Genomic DNA, 15678 nt, shown 5'->3' with positions numbered 1-15678 from the left:
CCACACTGCCCGTATTAGAGGCTAAGTAATCTATGACCTGTTCGCCCATGTAGTCACTGAAGGTGTCGTCCAGTAGCGCCTCAGCTGCCAGGTGGGTATTCTAGGTCTCTGCTCTGTGCCCTGTAATGTTATTGTTAGGGGTGCATGATCAGAGAGCACCCTGGCCATATACTCTGTTTGTGTGAACTCTCCAAAATGCTCTCTCCTGGGGAAAATGTAATCAATTTGCGTATGTACCCCGTGTGGAGCCGAAAGGTGCGAGTATCCCTGTGTTTCTCCATGTGTTTCTCTCCAGACATCTACCAGTCTGAGGTCTCGCAAAGGGTCCCAAGGGTTTTGGCGGACAGTGCCAGCTTTTTTGTGTTTCCCATCTGACCTGTCTAGGATAGGATCTAGAGTACAGTTGAAGTCTCCATCCCAAACCCATGTGGATGCCATGTACGCTGGGAGCTTGGTGTATAGTGACTAGAAGAATGTCGTGGCATTGTGATTCGGGGCATATGTGTTAATGAAGCAAGCATTTCTGTTTTCCAGTAGCCCGTGTACTACGACCAATCTCCCCTTGTTGTCTTTTGTATGTTCTAGTGGCTGGAAGAGGACAGTAGGCGCCACTCAGATAAGGACTCCCCTGGCGTACGCTGAGTAGGGCGAGCCGTACATTTTGCGTCCCCATTTCTTGGACAATACGGCTTGTCTGTCAGTGGTGAGGTGTGTTTCCTGCAGCATTGCCACCTGAATGCCTTTCCTGATAAGGTAGGTATGCACCCTCAGTCTCTTGACGTAATTCTTAAGGCCCCTTACATTCCAGGTGATTACTCGCAGCCCGCTAGATGCCATAACAATTCTCAAAACCAGGGCCACCCGTTTCCCATTGCCCTGCCACCGCACCATGGAGAGTGGGTCAAGCCCTCTAATCTTGCCCACAACTGCGTATTGTCTGTCCTATCCATATTCGTCACACTGCAACCTGTCCCATAACCCAACATTACCCAGCGGCTTGTGGTTCTGCTTGTCCGTTAACCCAACAGTCTTCCCCCCCCCCCAATGTCTCCCATTGTCTGCCTCCCTCGCCCATCAGTCCCCGCTCAGGCCCGGCTGCTTCTCCCACTCCAGTATCTCTTCTGCATTGGGCAACGCGCGGCAGCTTGACGCCTTAAAACTAACGTCCAAAGTTTTAATTGGGGCCTGTGGCTACCGCCAGGGCAGCCTTTTCTGGGCGCTTGGCTGCTGTTGGGATGTTATAGTTCTTGTGCCCCCGCATTTCTTCTCACTATGTACTCTCGCCCTCATGTTCCAGACTGTTGTAGTGCAGTAGCACCCTGGGACGGTTCAATGTTAGGCTTGGTGTACTCCGACTAAGGCACTTTGTTGTTTCTGCACGGAAGTTGCGGTATCCCTGTGCGTCCATCCAAGATTGCGCTTCCTCTGTGCTATTGAAGAAGTGCGTTCTACCATTGTGCAGTATCTTCAGTTGGGCTGGGTAGATCAGCATATAATGTAGGTTTGCTCTCCTCAGCCGTTCCTTGGTTGGGCCAAACATTGCCCTGCGTCTCTGGACTAGGGCTGTGTAATTGGGCTATATTGCTAATTTTGAGAATCCTCTTGTGGTGTTCCCTCCTTGTCTAGAGAAGGCGAGAACCGTTTCTCTGTCTGTCTATAGTTCAGGATCCTGGCTATAATCGGTCTTGTGGGAGCGCCCCGCGGCAGCCTCTTCATCAGTGATCTGGGTGCTCTTTCAACTGCGAATCCCTGTGTTAAGGCGCCTGGGCCCACCTCTTGCAGTAGCATGTTCTCGACATATTCTGTAGGGTCTCTTCCTCCTTCTCCTTCGGGAAGTCCAAGTATTCCAGCCCCTCCCTTCTGCGTCTTCCACACAGTGTTCCAGAACCTTCACTTTATCTGTCAGGTCCACTGGCTATGTTTGCAGTGTTTTCTCACGTACCTTCTGTTCTGCTGTGCCAAGGTGATCTGCAAGCGCCCTGACGTCCTGTCTGAACAGGCCCACATCCACTATGACTGCATCAATTTTGCATTCTAGTGCAGTTTTGGTGCTGCAATGGCCACCAGAATGGGACCTTCTTCCTGCGCTGTAAACTGTGACGCTGAGAATGTCTCTGCTTGTTCTCCCTGATGTCTCGGAGCACCCTTTTCTCTTTGTGTGTTTATCAGCCTTTCCCTTTCCAGCCTTTCTCTGCAATTGAGGAGCGTTTTACGTGCCCCATTTGCTTGGCTATTATGGTTCGCTCTCACTGATGTTGCTCAGTGCTTATTTTCTCCTCCTGCTTTGCTCTACTGTATTGGCTGTAGCCTGCCCCTCACATCAGGACCACCGCCTCCAGGCGCATTCCACACTCTCTAGTTGCGGGCTTCCCCTTTTCTCCTGCTTTCGCCGGTATCACTGTACTGTCCAGAGGCCCTTTCACTGGCTGCTACTGTGTGCTGTACGCTCTTCCTGTTCTGGCCTCCACTTTCACTTCCACTCAGTTATGGTGCGTGGCTGTAGTGTGCTCTAAGGTCTGCACAGATGCCCCCAGCCCAGTGCACGTGTGCCTTGGGGCCATCAGTATGTATGGTGGCCTGCCGGGTAGGCAGGTCACCTATAAGTCCCCCTGGCTCACCTGGGTCTGATATTGGGTAGGCACTGGCCACCAGGTCTCGCCAGGCCTCTCTCCATCTTGTGCCTCACTTCCTGATGTCCCCCTGAGCCGCTATCGGGAGCCTGCTGCCACTGTCTGTGTGGGTGTCCTCCTGGCCACCCGCTCCTGCATGCCGGCTCAGTCCTCCCAGTGCTTTCATGTCCCCCGGCTGCCTTCCAGTATTCCAGCACCACTCCTGCGGTGCAGGGGGGAGACAAGGAGGGACCAAGGGCAACGGAAGGCCCGCTGGCTTCATGCCCTACAGGCGCCTCTGCTTTGGGTTGTGTCCCGCCGGCGTATGAGCGCTGGCTGCTATCGTCAGAGGATTGGCTGTTAATGTGTCCGGGTTTGTGTGCCACAGTCTCCTCGTCACCTGCTGCCAGTCCACAGTGCGCGCCAGCTCAGCCTCCTGCTGCCAGTCCACAGTGCGCGCCGGCTCATCCTCTGCTGAGGGCGCTCAGTGGTGCGGCCGCCATCTTGGGAAGTACGCATCCGATTCTCAAGGCCGGCGCTCGCTGCCACGGCGCTTCTGCCGGCCGCCTTATCGGGTCCCACTGATTCCCGCTGTGCTCCGGCACAGACGGCTGTGGTTTTGCTGGGTGGTTTTGCTGGGTGAAGCGCTATTTCTAGTACTAGGATCACGTTTGGTTCCAGGAGCATGCGGCAGCCTCTACAGAGAGCAGGCTCACTGCACGGATGCAAGACCCCCACCCACCTTCAGATACATGGTTGTGTTTGCGCAGGCCAAGGGCAGCATGGAGAGCATTATTTTGGATGCAATACTTTTCTTCAATAGAAGGAAATATCAGTCTCAGTACTCATATAATTCTGATGATCATTTGCAGGAAAAAAAACTTGCACTGCTCCGATTGTAATTTCCTGAAAACACGACATAGTGGCACTTTTTCCTTTCCTTCCTAGATTGTTAGGCAAGATTGTATGCAGTACCCTGTGGGTGCACTACAACAACCCTGACCTCCTGGCAATAGGAAACTAACCTTTGGTATAAGCTTGTACTACACAGGTTGGTAGCGTGTTGAGCCGCCAAACTTATCTAAAGAAGGGTCAATGTGAGCTGTAGGGGAGTTACAGAGATTCACAGCGACAAGTATTCTCTAAATCAGGGAGTACCCTTTTGGCATGGCCCACGGACACAACCTACACCTTCAGGTGACTTCAATAGCTAGGGTGCTGGGGACATTGATATATCACTGTTGTATTTAGGATCATTTACGAATAAGTCAAAGGTTATTAGAACATACAAGAGACCACAAATATTCTTTAAGCCGGCAATTACTTTCAGATCCCCCAATAAGAGTCATTCAGTGGAACAGGCTAAGCCAAAGTCAATGGGCAAAAGTCTATATGAGCTGAAGCACTTCTTTGCAGGTAAGTAAGAAAAGTCTTTGCACAATGTTTTAGAAGTCTTTTAAGAAGAAGAAGAATCAATGTTGGGCCACAAGCTGTTAGACTTGTGAGTAGTAGAAGATGCAAGCAACTCTACAGCAAGATTTAAGTTCTCTCAGACTTTTACAGAACCTTTGTATTGAAGAAAAAGTTCAGCAGATGACTTCTGTTCCTGAGCAGCTATGCAGATCTCGCTGTTCCTGGGCCTCAGTCGTGGGACAAGAGGGAGGACTTCTGGGGACGCCTGCACTGCAATGGGACGGTCACCGCTAGTAACCGGCAATCTTCAAACTAGTGGCTGTTCGCTATTTCAGCTCCTCGCGTCTACTGCAAATAGCAACACTGCGGTTCTTGGCTGTCGAGTTGGGCTTTCCTTGCTTCTGGGGTCCCGCACTCTGTTGAGGGGGCTCAGGCTCGGTCAGTACTGCTTCCTGGGAGTCCGGAGGATCTTCCTGGACCTCTTAGCCAGCTTAAAAGCAACACACACAATCTGGTGTTCCTCTCCCTGGCGTTTCGGTTTCCAGCAGCAACTCTGTGGAAAGTCAACCAGGTCTGAGAGAATGTGCAGGTGGCTTGCTTTGGAGTTGATTGGTCCCAACAACTCAAGGGGAGAAGTCGTCCTTGCAGGGGCTTCTCTGTCAATACGCATTTGGAGTTTCAGCACAACAGCAGGGCTTCACCAGGCAATCCAACGGTCCAGGAGTTGCAGCAGGCGTCCTCTTCAAGTTCTTCTTTGGTTCCTTCGTCCAGTGGTTGACTCTGCCTTCCAAGCCAAAAGCCTCGCCTTTTACTCAGTTCTCTCCCATTAGTTCCACCCTAGCTGTCAGTCACCCGGCAGGGTGGCTGTCCTTGCCGGACAGTCAGCCGGCCAATCACTACAGAGTGCATTTGGGTCTCCTAGGAGACAAAGCATAGCGAGTTTCGGGCACCTCCCTCACTTCCTGCCCACCCCAGATACCCTGGAGCCAGAGGCGGGCTTCACTCGTGAATCCCGCCAAAGGCAAATCAAACAATGGGACCAAACCTGGTTTGGCACGCAGAGTAAATCTCGAGAAGGACCTTTCCACAAAGAAATGGCGAAAAAACAAGACGGGTCATTTTGACAAAAATGGCACCTTTGGTGGCTTTACTGCAGCTGCGAACACAGCCCACGGTAAATGCACACCACGGTAGTTAAAAGTAAACCACTGCCACCAGCCATTCATCGATGAAAGGGTAACATGAAATTGTTACATGAGAAGCTAGAGAAAGGGGATACTAAGTAACCCCTCCAGCACCCTATTGTAAGATAGTGTGTGCTGTTACTGGGGAAGGGGGCGGAGGAGTCGGGGGGTGATTAAAGTTGAGGGTTCGATACGTTTATGTTGCAAACAAGACTTGCCATTAAGACTGTTTGGTCATGTATCACCCCTATAAAAATGAAAATAAAGTTTTGAAAAAAAAAGATAGTGTGTGCTGGGTCTAGAAAGTTATAAATGTAAGTAAAGTCAATTTCACTTTACTGCCCTGGGAAATAGTAGTTTATCGCAGAGAAGGTATTTACACCTTTGGAAAATCTGGAAGACTTCCTGTGTAACTGCACTGAAGGTGCCGTGTGACACAATGTAAAATATGATGCCTATGGAGTTTGTCAGACTCCACAACCAAAAGAAACCACAGTGTTCAAAAATCACATTAAAATACATGAGAGAGTGGGAAAAAGTGTCTCACTCTTCAAGTTAAAGAAAATGAAGTCCTCAAAATCCAGCAAAGTTGCTGGGGGTCTCTAAGGTGGAGGGAATTAGCACATTTCTGAGAATTCTGCCTAACATAGATTAAAAAACATTGTTTTCTGAGATAACTTGACAATTTGAATACTCAATATATTTTGAATAATGTTCTAACACAATCACACAACCGAGCAAGAAGACCAAAGTTTCTATCCAAAAAAAGGACATACTTTTGTTTACCAAAAATAATTAGCACGAGTCATTGATTGCAATCAGAATTGCCAATATCGTAATGCTGTGTTATGATCCAACTGGGTGAACATTTAGAAAAATCACTGTGTCAGTCTTAGTTAAGAGCAGCACCTTGTTAAGTTGAATATTATTCAGGACAAAGGGGTACTCTAGGGCAAACTTTGGAAGGCTTTGAATTTGGAGAATGAAGAGGATTGCCCAATAGTACAGCAGCAAAGTGGTGGCTTAGAAAGTGGTGGTCGATAAAGGGCACTGTGTGAGAGGCTGCTGATATTGTTGCGCCAGTAAGCTATCTAGTGCTGTCAGGGAGAAGTTAACGCCAATGTGGTACAAGTGCTCCAGCTATGATTGTTGCTTACCTGAAGGCAAAAAATGAGATGTTTCCATTAGATGAATTACTGCTCTAGCAATCATATAATTGGTAGTCTGTCTGAAACCTGCATAATGTGTCATTATATTACAGATTTATTTTAAATGTAGCTGCTTATGAATGTTCTATAATAAGGAGTACTTAGTATGTGTTTGTATAATATGTTCAGCTGATTTTCTTAGTTAAAATGTTATATAGGAAAAATAAAGTTTTACCAAGATATAGACTCAGATTAATTTGTACTTTTCATAATATGCTGACAAACTAGTTTGCAATCCTTTTTAATCAACTTTGAAAAACTCCAGTGATAATTTCATATGACAATGGATTTGTCTTTCTTATTTCAGGTAATCTATTTAAGACCTCTGCATTTTCACAGCATTTACATGAGGAGAAGGATGAAGGAGGAAGTGATGCAGGTGAGGAATATTACGAATACAAAATTATTTGGATTTTTGTCAGGACGATATTTGTGTGTTTCCAGTGCAATTGATGAAAAGTTCTTTCAATATACTGTGACAAAATCCTTTGCCTAGTCGTGTGTGTGTGTGTGTGTTTTGGGGGGCTTCAGTGGACCATAGCCCACCAGCTCTACGTTATGTGGAGCCCATGGGCAGTACAAGGAGGTTCCTCTCCTGTCACTCAAAGTCATGGGCCTGGGGTGGGGGGGTGAGGGGCGGGGGGTTTAGATCTACTTCTGCTACTGACCCTTTAAATCCATTACTTGATGTACCAAAGATAGCAACTGCGCCCATTCCTCTGCAGACATGTGGACACTTACAGTGAGAATGAGGAAGTTGAGTTTACCAGCTTCAATTTGTAGAGTGGTTTTGTTGGTTGTATACGAATTGTTCGTATTACAACTGTTCGAATGACAATTGACCTTTTCACAATTGACCGAATTGTGAAGGTCAATTGTAACATAAATGCGGGGGGAAACCCCCCTGCATCTCCCCACCCAACCCAAATCCGCCCAAAACCCCATATATATATATGTCAATTGTGAAAAGGTCAATTGTGACCCTTTAAATTCGGTCAATTGTTCATTCGAACAATTGTAAACCAACAATTTGGGTAATACCGTTTTGTTCCCATGGCTAATGTTAAGATATCAAATATATTCTGGTGAACAGATTTCAGGAGACAACTCTAGTTATAGTGAACAGTTGACCTCTGGACGTTTAGCCAAACGCAATCAAGGTAACCATGGAGAGTGGTCAAGGCTAAGTCTCAGGCGAGATGAGTGGGGTCCAGGGTCCACAATGAAGCCACACAGTGAAATGGACAATGATTCTACTTAGACAGGTAGTACACACACATACTCTATTGTAAGCCTAAAAACACACTATAAACATGAATCAGCTGGTAATATTATCACACAACATTCTAAATATAAAACATATTTCTGGGGCTTATGGATCTGCTCAGAATCACATGCTTGCATGGACAGACATCTAGTGGTAAGTACAGAGTATTGCATGACTTGTTTTCGAAGTTCGAAAAGGGACGTCGACTGGGCGTGTCTGTAATACTATCCCTAATGTGGCTTGTACTGTATCCATGGTCCTTCACGCGTCGAGGTCCCTCAAATTAGTTTTTCCTCCATCATGGTCGGTCACATACTGCGAAGTTCATGGCTTATAGCCTTTTGTCACATATTGTGACTTAAATTTGCTACTGTTTCTTAAAACATTTTTGACGACCAACGCCACAGCAGTGTTAGGGAGAATTCTCAAAAATGTGCTAACTCCCTGTAACTTAGAGACCCCCAGCAACTTTGCTGGATTTTGAGGACTCTCATATATTTTTGTGTGAATTTTACCTCCGTATCTTTTTGATTATGGAGTCTAACAAACTCCATAGGCATCATCTTTTACAATTGTCACAAAGCACCTTCAGTGCAGTGCCAAAGGGAAGTCTTTCAGATTTCCTAATGTTTAAATACATTCTATGGGATCAACTACTGTTTCCCAGAACAGTGGAGTCAAATTGACTTCACGTAGTCCTGTACATTTCTAGACCCAGCACCCCCTATCTTACAATAGAGTGCTGCAGGGGTTACTTATTATCCCCTATGTATGTATAGCTACTCATGTAACAGTCAAATGTTACCCTTTCCTCTCAGAATGGCTGGTGGAAGTGGTTTTACAATGAACTACCATGATTTACCCCGATTGCAAACTGTTCGTAGCTCCAGTAACGTTCAATCGCGGGAGCCATGTTTTTTCAAGATGGCGCCTTAGCCTCCTTTGTTAAAACAGGTCCCGGTCTTCTTTCTTCACCATTTCTTTTTGGAAAGGTCCTTCTCGAGTTTCTCTCTGCGCGACAAACCAGGTTTGGTCTCTTTGTTCATTCGCCTTTGGCGGGCTTCAGGAGTGAACCCCGCCTCTGGCTCCAGAGTGTCTGGGGTAGCCAGGAAGTGAGGGAGGTGCCCGAAACTCCATGTACTTAGTCTCCTATGTGACCCAAATGCACTGTGTGGTGATTGGCTGGCTAACTGTCCGGCAAGGACAGCCACCCTGCTGGGTGAGTGGCAGCTAGGCTGAAATGAATGCGACAGAACTGAATAAAAGGCAAGTCTTGGAAGGCAGAGTCGACCACTGGACGAAGGAACCGAAGAAGAGCTTGAAGAGGACAGCTGCTGCAGCTCCTGAACCGTTGGTTTTGCCCGGTGAAGCCCTGCTGCAGGTCTGAATCGCCAAGTTCGCATCAACAGAGAAGCCCTGCAAAGGACGACTCCTCCCTTTGAGTTGGTCAGACCAATCAACTCCCAAGTAAGCCACCTGGACACCCATCTCAGAGCTGGTTGAATTTCTTCAGAGTTGCTGCAGGAAACTGTAGAGCCAGCGAAAGGGGCACCAGATTGTGTACGTTGCTTGTAAGATGGCCTAAAGCATTTGGAAGATTCTCCGGACTCCCACGAAGCAGGACTGACCAGGCCTGACCCCCCCCTCAGTCGAGTGCGGGACCTCAGATGTGAGGAAAGTCCTCCTCGACAGCCAGGAACCGCGCTTACTGCTATTTGCAGTACCGCAAGGAGCTGAAACGCGAAACAGCCACTGAAAGTAAAGTTTGCAGGTTGCCAGCTTTGACGGTGCCAATACAGTGCAGGAGTCCCCCAACGTCATCCCTCTTGTCCCCACGACTGAAGCCCAGGAACAGTGAGACCTGCAGAGCTGTACAGGAACAGAAGTCTTCAGCTGCATCTTTTTCTTCTTTACTAAGGTACTGTAAAAACTAGCCTAAGAGATCTTCTTACTGTGGAAGTGCTTATAACTTCTGCAACTCACAAGTCTAATCAGCTTGTGGCCCTACATTTGATTCTTCTTGTTCTCAAAGACTCATAAGAACTTGTGCACAGACTTTTTCATTTACTTACCTAAAGTGTTGCATCCTATATAAATACTTTGGCTTATTGATTTGGTTTAGCCTATTGAATTCAACGACTCTTCTCAGAGCTATCTGAAAGTATTTGCCCTGCTTATGACTATTTGTATTTCTTGTGTTCTAATAACATTTGTCTTTTACTTACCTTTTAAAGAGTATTCTGCATGCCAACAGTAAGGTATTAATGTCCCCAGCACTCCTGTTACTGAAGTCACCTGTGGGTGTAGGTTGTGTCTGTGGGCCATCCCAAAAGGGCCTTGTCTGATCCAGAAACTCAGAGTGTACAGTATTAAAAAGTATATTTGTGTGTTACTATTCTATTGCTCCCTTCTGAAGAAGGCTTTATAACTGACTGATAAATTATGAATTGTTTAAGCAAGAAACCTTGATTGTAAGAGTTTATTTGAATACCTGTAAATGTGAATCTTTGTGTAACTCCACTCCAGCTCACATTTCCCCTCCTTGAGATAAGCCTGGCTGCTTAACACGCCACCAAAACTGTGTAGTACAAGCTTATACCAAAGGTTGGGTTGCCTATACCTGTAGTCATAGTTGTTTGTAGTGTTCCCAGAGGGTACTGCACACAAACTTTGCCTAACAAGCAGTTTTTCAACGACGTTGCCAGAGAGAAGAAGCTTTTTGATGACCGTTGGCACATCCAACGACAGTTCACTGCTTCAGCCTACACCAGACTACAGCCTGTACAGTAGGGAGAGTGGGGTGTGTATTCTATATTCTCTTTCTCTTAGAGAATGTATATATTTACACACTCCCTGCTTTTCTCTTACCTGCCCCTTCAGTATGGAAAGTACTTGTTTTACATGCTTCCCTTCCTGTAACAAAAACTACTCCTGGAAGGAGACACAACGTGTGTGCAATCGCTACCTCACGAGAGACCATTGCGAAAAACGTTGCTCAGCATGTGAGCTTTTTTGGCTTAAAACATTAAAAGATTAACAAACCAAGCGTGGGGTGGCCAGCGCCATGCAGGTCAATATTCAGGTGTCCCAACAGATGTCGAATAGTCAGAGAGGAGCACAGCAGTTCCAGCGCACAAAGTGAGGCCAAGGAAAATATGGGATCTGCTGATTCCTGCGTGGCAATCCCCCCGCCCCCTCTGGAAGGCAGGCCCATGGCTCTGCTATGGAAAGCACACCCAGCAACAGTGGCACACATAAGCACAAACAACACAGGGTGGTCATAAACACACAAACCCAAGCCATTTGTTGACAAAATCGTCAAAACATGGCCGTGTGGTGTCCAAACGCACTGCTGGTCCCTCTTCCTATCCCCAGTCCTCTGCGCCCACTCCACGTGCGCGACAAGGCGTATTACCTAAACAAGCGTCGAGCGGAAGCTCCACCACGCATTAAAAGACACTGGTTGACGTTTTGAAAGCGTACATTCCTCCATGTACACGAAACAAATTACTGATTCATCAAACACTCCAAACAGCCACCAAAGCGCATACACATGCAAGAGGAAACCTTGACGCAGGAACAGACTTCGTCGAAAGAGACACATTACAAACAAGCCTTATCCCCTTTGTTGGAGGCTTTACACTAACACCATCCATCTAATCCTGAAGAAGTTGTATTCCCTCTAAAAGATAAACAAAAACGCGGGTCATGGATGAGAGAACGGTTTGAAGAGACGATGGATATGGTATCTTCTTTTTGTTACGTTCATGGAAAGATACCAAGTGCGACAAAATCACATTGATTTAGAGCAGCGCAAGTTCCCCTGTGAATCTCCCAGGTTACAAAAGGAGACCTCTACACAACCAGAAGATGAGGTTGTGCAGATGGTTATATATTACCAATATCATGAGGGTACAGATCATCAGGGAACTTTTGATAATTACTCTGACCCTGAGGATAATATCTGTGATGATCCTGATGAATATTTACTCCCATTACCTTAAGATCAGGACCACCCACTAGCTGACTCACCTGTTCACAACCACATTTTTTACAATTGATTTACTCAAAAAGGCAGCAGATCACTTTAAGATCCCCACTCAAGAGACTATAGAAGATATGGGGCCTCAGTCCGAGTGCAGCTGTATCCCTGCCGGTGCTACCGGCGGTTTGCCGCTGGACTCGGAATGAATTACCGGCGCCTCACTTCCTGGTGCCACTGGGCTATTCCACGTCCGGCAGCCGAGAGAAGTCAAGTGCCGGCAGTTTCATTACTCCCCATTCCCATAGAGTCCTACTGGACTCTATGGGGACATGGGAGCACTGGCACCGTTAACAACTTTGCCAGTGCTCCCGTGACAAGTCTGCCTACCAGGGCTGCTGCGCCCAGCAGGGTCAGACCTGTCGGGCACAGCGACTGTGGCCGATAGTTTTACCTGCACCTTTGTTTCCGGACCGGCAAACTTAGAATTAGGCCCATGGACTTTGTTGATGAAATGTTAGAGGAGTAAACATCAATAAGTCAATTGTTTTCCGCTGCTCCAATCCGTTACTAAGCATATTCAGCACTCTTTAGTCACTCCTTTCCTTACTAGGGCAGTTAATCCCTGCATAGAAAAAATATTTAGATCTGCTCCCTCAGACCCCTTATATATCAGAGGACATCTTAAATCAGATTCTCTAGTGGTAACTAGCCCAGGGAAAAGAGCAGGCACTCCTCTGGTATCGGCTGAAGCGCCACCCGAAAAAGAGAGTAAAACACGTTTGGTATTGGGGAAATAAGTAGCTACTTCAGCTGCTTGCCAAGCACGCATTGCTAAAAATAGTACTTGTCTATCCAGCTACAACAGAGCACTATGGGTCATCGTACAGAGTCAGAACCCATATGCTCTCAAATCTCAATGACTAAAGCTGAAGGAAACAGGTTGCCAACAACAGTATTGAGGGCAATTTAGATGCAGCAGATACTGCAGGCAGATTTGTGGCAAAGGGCATGCTATTAAAACGTCATGATTGGCTGCGTCAGTCGGGCTTTACGCTTGAAACACAAGCCACCCTATTCAATATGCTATATAAGCAAATGTGTGTGTTTGGTAAGGCAGTAGACGATGCCCTGGAAAATGCCATAAAAGAGCATGAGACCCTAGTGTTTAGGCCAAATTTCTAATAAGCCTTACATCCAGCGGGCTGTTTTCAACACACGCTGTTTTTTTTGCAGGTCAGCATACACACAAACAACACAAACTAGTTACTCCCAAGGATCTTCATCACTTGGTATTCTGCCACTTCACAATGAACCCCCTATCAATCCATCTTTCAAAGGGGCTTTAAACGAGCTAGAGATCGTATTAGGGGGGCAGTCACCAAGGGCTCTGCTGCCCAAAAACAATGACGTAACGATTCAAGTTCCCTCCCATGTCCCCCGCAGTAGGAGGGTGCATCTTACAATTCACCCATGCATCGGAGGGAATCACTTCAGACAAATGGGTACTAACAACTGTGTCCAAGAGGACGAAATACAGTCTCTTCTGGACACAAAGAAGCAATAGAACTGGTCCCACCTCACAAGGTAAACAAGGGTTTTTTTTCAACATACTTCCTTGTACCCCAAAACGATTTAACTTTGCACCCTGTGTTTGACCTACGTCCAACACTTCAAGAAGTAATTCCACTCTTAAAACAGGGGCATTACATGGCAACATTGGCTATTTAAGATGCATACTTAAATATTTCAATGTTGCCAGAACACACGAAATATGTAAGGTTCAAGGTAGGAACTACTCACTACCAGTTCAAAGTACTTCCCTTCGGTCTAGCCTCAGGGCCAAGGGTATTCACCAAAGTGCTAGCGGTTGTAGCAGCACACCTGCGCAGATATTCCATACCAGTGTACCCTTATCTCGATGGCTGGATAATTACAGGAGAGACACATCAAGCGTGTCAACAAAATGCCCAACAATCAACCTACTCTTCAAGCTAGGCTTCTCATTCAATGGGAAAAAATAAAAAAAAACAGTTTCTTGGAGCTCAGATTCGGACAGAAGACACATTGGTCTTCCCCTCCATCGAGAGGGTACAAAACATGCTTTTTCAAATCCCACCTTTTGTAGCCGGTCGTCGTATAACCGTACAAAAGGCCATGCACCTTCTCAGAGTGATGGCTTCATGCATTTACATAGTTCCCCACGCTTGGCTGCGTATGCGTCCTATGTATGAGTGGCTGGTGAAACAATGGTCACAAGCAAGCGGTTAGTGGGACGATCTAGTGGTCGTTTCACAGTCCCTCTTTCACTCTCTGCAGTGGTGGACAAAAGAAAACCTTTTGAAGGAAATGCATTCACCACCCCCAGCAACTGCTCACGGCGAGTGGACAGTCACTAGCAAAGAAACACATTAACCTTCTAGAGCTATTAGCAGTGTTCAAAGCTCTTAAAGCTTTCAAACACCAGCTGCAGGGGAAAACAGCCCTAGTCCTAACAGAGAACTACAGCCATGTTCTACATAAGCAAGGAGTCGCACTCACCAGGTCTGTCCCCAAACTATGCCAGAACATATGGGATTGGGCACTAAAGCACAAAATGTTCTTCCTATATCAACATGTTCCAGGGGAATAGAACTGTCTAGCCGATATGCTAAGCAGAAATGTACAACTTCCATCGGAGCATGAATGGCAGTTATGATATGATATGGCATTTATAACGCGCCTGTACACAAGTGTTTCTAGGCACAACAAGACATGGAGGGGGAAACAAGAGGGGACAAAATAACTATCTTACTAGGCCTTGTGTCATTTAGATTGTGCAAGTGCAGGGAAGAGGGAAGGGGCGACGTGCCAGTGGGGAGGGGAATGGGGAAGTGCAGTTAACTCACAAGTGCAGCCAGCGGGTGGCTCATAAGTGCAGAGAGAAGGGACTGTAAGGTTGCAGATACAGACCATTAAGTGCTGGGGAACCCAAACGCAGTGCAAGTTCAACTGGACATGCAGAAGCCTGGGTCCCAGTTCAGAGGGTGACCAGTGCGTGAAGCAGTCAGGTGCATCAGCAGGGAAGAGTAAGAGAGAAAGCGGAAGCGAAAAGGAAGTTCTTGAGTTGCATCTGGAACCAGAGGTGGTTCTGCTCAAGTTTGAGAGAGGCAGGGAGGCTGTTCCAGAGGGAGGCCCCAGCCGAGGAGATAGATCTGCCCCCAACTCTCTGCTTGGAGAAACGTCTGACCCTCAGAGAGTTGGAGGTGGATGAGCGGAGAGCCCGAGAAGGAAGATGTTTTGGAAGACAAAGTTGGAGGTAGAGCGGTACCAGGCCCCAGAAAGTCTTGTGGACAATGCAGATGGTCTTGAAGTTGATCCTTACAGCCACGGGGAGCCAGTGACGAGATATCGGAGCTAGACAGATACAATCCCTGGACTTGAGGCCAAGGATAAGTCTTGCAGTCCTCTTCTGGATAAGTTGTAAAGGTCGAAGAGTAGAGGCAGGAAGATTAAGAAAGAGGCTGTTGCAATAGGCCAGCCTAGAGAGGACCAGAGCTGCAGAGACAGTGAGCTTCTGGGGGAAATGTGAGAAAAGGAAGAATACCTCTGAGGAGGTGCAGCTGATCTTAGTTAGCACAAAGATATCCTGTGCAACGTTTTCACAAACTGGGGTCACCCCATCATAGACCTAAAAGAAGCCTGGGTATTCCCCTCCACAAGAAGCCTTCATTAGCAGTCAACGTCCCCGCCAACTACCGCCCCATCACAACTGTATCTTTCCTCCTTAAATACTTAACGGAGCAGCCTATCTGCAAATCCAAAAATACCTGGAATCTCACAACATCCTCGGCCTACGCCACCCCGGACATGGAACGGAATCCGCCCTCCTCGACCTAAAAATCCAAATGGATGAAATCACAAAATCCTATGCCAACACCTCTCCTCAGCTGCCCACTTCTCAACTAAAGCCATAGCATGGATAGAATCCTTCTTATCTAACTGCAAAATGAGTTTTCTCCACCTCTGCGGCAGC

At 47.0% G+C, this 15678-nt stretch overlaps 1 protein-coding gene across 5 annotated transcripts in view; it reads left to right on the top strand.

Moving 5' to 3' along the window:
- The window catches only part of LOC138521162 (zinc finger protein 510-like), a 392105-nt gene that overhangs the window by 316042 nt on the left and 60385 nt on the right, over positions 1–15678 (top strand). For all 5 annotated transcript variants that reach the window (XM_069633749.1, XM_069633751.1, XM_069633750.1 and 2 more), the window contains one exon: positions 6722–6793. In XM_069633749.1, the coding sequence (XP_069489850.1) occupies positions 6722–6793 (72 nt within the window). The remainder of the gene's footprint in view (positions 1–6721; positions 6794–15678) is intronic.

The sequence above is a fragment of the Ambystoma mexicanum genome, chromosome 13, assembly GCF_040938575.1.
Source record: "Ambystoma mexicanum isolate Mex_15411 chromosome 13, UKY_AmexF1_1, whole genome shotgun sequence".
Classification (NCBI taxonomy): Eukaryota; Metazoa; Chordata; class Amphibia; order Caudata; family Ambystomatidae; genus Ambystoma; species Ambystoma mexicanum.
Note: the sequence above shows the minus strand (reverse complement) of the source record. Positions and strands in the feature narration are given on the sequence as shown.